This window comes from Siphateles boraxobius, unplaced genomic scaffold (assembly GCF_051911475.1).
Source record: "Siphateles boraxobius isolate OS27281-9 unplaced genomic scaffold, OSU_SipBor_1 18, whole genome shotgun sequence".
Taxonomy (NCBI): Eukaryota; Metazoa; Chordata; class Actinopteri; order Cypriniformes; family Leuciscidae; genus Siphateles; species Siphateles boraxobius.
Genome location: NW_027508788.1, coordinates 6,107,009 through 6,113,008, shown reverse-complemented (window position 1 = coordinate 6,113,008; position 6,000 = coordinate 6,107,009). Strand labels below are relative to the sequence as shown.

At 42.4% G+C, this 6,000-nt stretch overlaps 1 protein-coding gene across 2 annotated transcripts in view; it reads right to left on the bottom strand.

Moving 5' to 3' along the window:
• Positions 1–627: 627 nt before the first annotated feature.
• myo7ab (myosin VIIAb) overlaps positions 628–6,000 on the bottom strand; it is a 42,000-nt gene continuing 36,627 nt past the window's right edge. For both annotated transcript variants that reach the window (XM_077233059.1, XM_077233058.1), the window contains 7 exons: positions 3,200–3,287; positions 3,007–3,113; positions 2,731–2,916; positions 2,531–2,647; positions 2,301–2,384; positions 1,468–1,587; positions 628–1,084 (listed from right to left, as the gene is read on the bottom strand). In XM_077233059.1, the coding sequence (XP_077089174.1) occupies positions 995–1,084; positions 1,468–1,587; positions 2,301–2,384; positions 2,531–2,647; positions 2,731–2,916; positions 3,007–3,113; positions 3,200–3,287 (792 nt within the window). In that variant the 3' untranslated portion in view covers positions 628–994. The remainder of the gene's footprint in view (positions 1,085–1,467; positions 1,588–2,300; positions 2,385–2,530; positions 2,648–2,730; positions 2,917–3,006; positions 3,114–3,199; positions 3,288–6,000) is intronic.

Below are 6,000 nucleotides of genomic sequence, written 5' to 3'. Positions count from 1 at the left end.
TATTTATTTATCTTTGCTAATGCTAGTTAATAAAAATACACTAATTTATTGTTAGTTCAGTTCACAGTTCATTTACTAATGTTAACACATACATTTGATTTTAATAATGTATTAGTAAATGACATCAACATTAACTAAATTTAAATCAACATGAACTAAGAATAATAAATGCTGTAAAAGTATTGCTCATTCTTAGTTCATGTTAACTAATTTAATTAACTAATGGAAACTTATTGTAAAGTGTTACCAACTATTGCATATATAAAAAAAGAATAAATAAATTAAACTATGTTTAAAGATTCAACCATTTATCCTAAATATATTGTGCAGAAAGTTTAATGATTATGACCATATATATATATATTATATATTATATATATAGATTATTTAATTTATAAAATACATTTTAATTCATATCTCTGCAATACCTGGTCAAAGATTTACAAAGGAAGAGAAATACTATTCAGAAAAAGTAACGAGAGGATCTTTTTAGACTGAATTAAATGTTGCTGTCATTGATTTAGTAAAATGACATTTATGTACCAATAAAAGTGCTTTAAAATGACTAGGATGAGAACTAAGTGTTGAAGTCTTATAAGCTAAGAAGCAAACCCAAATACCGCAACATTTCTAAATATTTATAATGCATTTAATTGGCAAAATGAGATGTGCAAATCATCCACAAATTGAATAACTGCAATCAGGAACTTGATCTGACTTAACTGACTTTTAATTTGGTGTCAGAATAAAAACCATATGAGGACTTACAACTTAAAGGCAACAAGTTTTATGACTGTCAATGAAACATGTCCTTCATTGACATTAAAATACAGAGAAATGCTATAAAATAAATTAAACTCGCAATTTACAATTAAGGCTCCAGTTTGAAAAAGTAACAACACTAAAAGCAGATTCAGTTTATTCTCATGAATCAAAATTATGGATCTAAGAAATAGTGAGAATTCTGTAAACTGCCTATTCCAAGCCTTTCGTGCTACTGGTTTCCACGTGAACTGCGCTGCTTGGTCATGGTAGTCAACATTTGACTGATGTAAGAGGTGAGAAGGTCATCCATCTTGTATCCCTGTGAATAGTGAGGATAGTCGGACGATAAAATACTGTATTATTTAACCACACAGCAAAGTACAATTATAAATCTAATATAATGGAATAGCTGGAGCATTTGTGTCACAAAAGTACCATGGTATTATCATCTGATACCATCACTGTATCATGGTACCACCACAGTATTATATGTAAGGCAGTGTTTCCCAACCCTGTTCCTGGAGGCAAACCAACAGTGCACATTTTGGATGTCTCCCTTATCAGCGTATTAGTAGATATTCCAAGAACTGAAAAGGATTGATCATCAGATGAGTTGAATCAGGAAGAGTTTGAAATGTGTACTGTTGGTGTGTCTCCAGGAACAGGGTTGGGAAGCACTGAAGTAAGGCATGACTGACTCACCAGTGATGTCTCACACAGCAGTTTGCTGCCTCTAACCAGGTTACCAATGGTAATGTGGAAATAGGTATGTCCACTACTCCAGTTAGAGATTTTGGTGAAGGGATGTATGCCCAAAATGTCCTGCAGACAAATGAGTAAATGCCATTCAAACAATATCCAAAGGGTTTTTACAAAAGTATATAATAAAAGTTTTGTTGTTGACGCAACTGAGGAAAAAATGGCAGTTGGCTTTATGTCACAGCAACGTAAGTTTAACATCAATATTTAAATGAGTAAAATGCTAAAATAAAATACATTAAATTCCATAAAAAAAAACATTCCAAAGTTTGGGGTCATTCAATAAAAAAAAAAAGTAATTAATACACATTAATACACAATCAAGACTCATTCAATTGTTTTAAAGTGACAGTCAAACAATCCTGAAAAAATATATCAGAATTTTTTTCAGAACTGTCTTCAACATTGATAATAATAAGAAATGTTTCTTGAGCACCAAATCTGCATATTATAATGATTTCTGAAGGATCATGTGACACTGAAGACTGGAGTAATGATGCTGAAAATTCAGCTTTACCATCATATAATTCAATTACATTTTAAAATGTATAAAAATTTAAAACAGTTCTTTTAATTTGTAATATTTCACAATATTGCTGTTTTTACTCACTTTTTAATCAAAACCATAAGACATTTCAAAAACACAATAAAAAATCTTACTGACCCCAAACTTGAACAGTAGTGTATGTAGTAAAGTTTGCACTTTAGGCTAAAATAACAATATATTAAAGATACCGCTTATTTACCTTACATTATACTGGGCAGTGTAAACCTACCTTTGTTTTCGGGTCAATGAGAGTAACACCAAGTTTGTTGATCGCTATCAAAAGGACTTCTGGGAAATTTGTATCTGAGGATTGCTGTGGACGAATATCAAACATCATCAAGCCAGATATAGTATATTTTACAAACAATAACAAATTAAATACTATAATTTAGGAAAATTTAATTTTGTTTGCCCGACATTTAGGTAAATCAACATTGCATCACATTGTGACAAACTTGCCTTGACTTCAAAAAAGGCAGATCCAAAAGTTGGCCACTTATAAATGATTTCTAGAAACATCAGTTTTGCTTCCTCTCGAGATTTCCCTGCATGGGTATTGAAGTATGTGACGACAGGCTGCAGAAGAAACAAAGGCATGTACATTCACAGCATTTACTTGTCATAAATGAACGTTTGAAGTAGGACTGTTGCTCACTCACCCGTTTCCAGTCGTCGGGTGACAGCTGACGGATCAGGTCCTGAGGAACGAGCTCCTTCAGCATCTTGGTGAAGTTGAGAAACTGTGATTTGTCCTCCTCAAACCTCACCCTGTAAATCAGCGCAGCCAGCTGGAAAGCCTCTTCAAGACAGCACTTGTGGTAGCCACGCAGGTACTTTGGGAGCTCCTGAAGAAGAGTTTATGTAGAAGCAAGAGTGTGATTTGAAAGTGAGCCTGTATGCACAGATTGAGTACAGAGAGAGAGAGAGATTTCCACCTGGAAGTAATGGAAAATGGAGTCGGCCATGGGATCTTTGCCTGGAATGGTGTTGGTCCACAGTTTCTTCATGTAAAACACTTGATAGGTCAGTGAAGGAACTGTGCCTACAGAATGAACCGAAGCATTAACACCTCTCATAGTTTTTACACTCAAAATATTGATCATTTTTATGAACAATAAACATAATCACCATCTTTCACAGCTCTGGCTTTTTTAATCCAGTCTGTAAGATGTCGAACAAAGTCGAAGAAGAAATCTCCTTCTGGCACACTGATCACCTGAAACGTTTTAAGCCAGTACTTATAAGACGTCCTACATTAATAATACTCTCGTACTGATGAATAACGTCCTGGTTGCGTATGCAACCCACCGTTCCCTGAAGGAGGGAACGGAGGACGTAGTCGACGCGACTGAAATGGGATCACGCTAGGGAGCCTATCATCTTCGAGTACTATTGAACGAGCCAATGTAATTGGCGTGCGTGATTCGCATCACACACTCCGCCCCCGCGGCGCGGGTATAAATACGGAAGTGGATGCACGCACTAGTTGCTTTTCGCTGAGGAGCCGAGAGTAACCCGGGGTCAGCGGTGGTCCAGCGGTAGTGGCAAGGGGACTACGTCCTCCGTTCCCTCCTTCAGGGAACGGTGGGTTGCATACGCAACCAGGACGTTCCCTTTCAGTCGATAACGTCGGACGTAGTCGACGCGACTGAAATGGGATCAACCATTGAACACGCCACTAACGCTGCCACCTTCCAGTGCCTAAACCAAAGCCTCCTGATGCCCCCGCAAACTTAAGGCGGGGAAGGACAGGGCTTAGGCCAGGGAAGTCACTGCTGTTCCTACAGGACCACTGGGAAAGCGTTCCCCGTACGTTGGAAGGAAGGGACGCTGCGGAAGCCACATCCAACCCGAGGGAGGAAATGTGGAGAATACACATATGAACTGGGCGGAAACCGGGCAGTCTAACATATGGAATGTCACTGGGGTGGCTCCAGCCTAAGACGGGGGGAGACACACCGGACAGTGACGGCAGAGAGACTCTGCCGAGGGAAGACACGGGCTCACCGCAGGGAGCCGTATCGTGGAAGAATACACATATGGGGTCACCGAAGGGACCGCAACACATGGACCCAGCCTAACACAGGTTCCACACTGCTTACGAGTGGTAGGCCTAACACCAGACGTTCCGCACGTCCGACGTCGGAGGGGTGTGGAGGAACTCAACAAGGTTCAATTTTAAGGGAACTCAACTGGAGTAGAAAGGCGCACGTATCCAGTCCATAGGAGGGGAATGGCGCAGCAAGCCGACACTTGAACCGGGCTCACGGTGAAACTGGCTTCATGAGAAGGGAGCCCACGGGAAGCAGCGGTTCAACTAGGTGTCGTCCAGCCCCCAACTCTAGAATCTGTTTAGCAAAGTATATCGTCAACGCCCAGGCGGAGCACTTTACACTCATCATAGAGGAGCTCAACACCTAAGTGGACATGTTGCATTTCGGATCTTTGCCGAAATGAAGGCAAGCACTAAGTGCAACTTCGCATGGAAACAGCCTTCCCTCTCTGCTGAATTCCAACAGATACTTGAAGAGCTGGTCTGAGGTCTATGACTTGCATTCTGTACACATCCAAGCGAATGGACAGAGAAGCCAGGGCTGGATCTGCCTCCTCCAGGGCAGCGCTTGCAGGCTCACCACCTGCTCCTATTACGGGAGAGGTAGGAACCTTGGGCACAATCCGAGCCGGGGTCTCAGCTTGTGAGAGTTAGCCGGCCCAGACTCCAGGCACAATACGTTGACCGAAAGCGAGCAAGTCCCTACCCTCTAGTAGAGACCACGCGAGCAGGAGAACTGATATAACAGAATTTTTAACTCACTGCCTGCAGTGGCTCAGGGGCGGTCTCTGCAGTGCAGTCGCACCAGGGACAAGGCCCAAGAGGATAAAGAGGGACACAAGGATTTACAAGACCTTGCTCCTCAGGAACCTGACGACCAGAACGTGCTTCTGCATACTTCTGCAACACGATGAGCGTCGTTTAAACACCGAGGCAACATCATTTTGAGGGTGAAGGAAAACAGCCTACTGCAACCCATTTTGCAGGAAAGAGAGCACTGAAGTGATCGAAAGCTTTCAGGATCTCCTCTGGAGAGAAGACGCACTCAACGACTAGGTTCCACTTCTAAAGGCGTAAGCACGCTACCCAATTCTAGGGGGTGCTCGCAGAAGTGATGGTAACTATCACATGTTCTTGTGATAGCCACCTGAACCTCCGCGTTCAGATGTAAGACCGCCCGGAATCTCCGGGGGAAGAACGCGTGTGCCATCGTGCCCCGTCCCCGAAAGAGTTTCCAGGGGAAGTCAGGAAGGCTGTTGAAGGGAACCAGGTCTAGTTGGGCCAATAAGGGGCAACTATGAAGACCTGTTCCTCTCCTGACATGGCACGTAGGTGTAAGTGACGGGCGCAAAAGACAGGAGCATTGCTCAACACAACATGTGAAGATCACTGGGCTTCAGGAGCATTTTCTGCTCAGCACTTGGGTGTGACAAGTTCACTGAGCTTCAGGAGCATTCCTGCTCAACACCTGAGTGTGATAAACTCACCGAGCTTCAGGAGCATTTCTGCTCAACACTTGAGTACGAAGAACCTCACTGAGCGACAGGAGCATTTCTGCTCAGCACTTAAGTGTGACAAGTTCACTGAGCTTCAGGAGCATTACTGCTCAACACCTGAGTGTGATAAACTCACTGAGCTTCAGGAGCATTTCTGCTCAACACTTGAGTGCGAGGAACTTCACTGAGCACCAGGAGCATTTCTGCTCAGCACTGCGTGTGATGAATTCACTGAGCTACCTGTGATGGACTCACTGAGCTACAGGAGCATTGCTGCTCAACACCTGAGTGCGATGAACTTCACTGAGTTTCAGGAGCAATTCTGCTCAACATGAAGAGTGATGATTTCACTGACTTGCAGGCGCAAGGCGACCATGAGT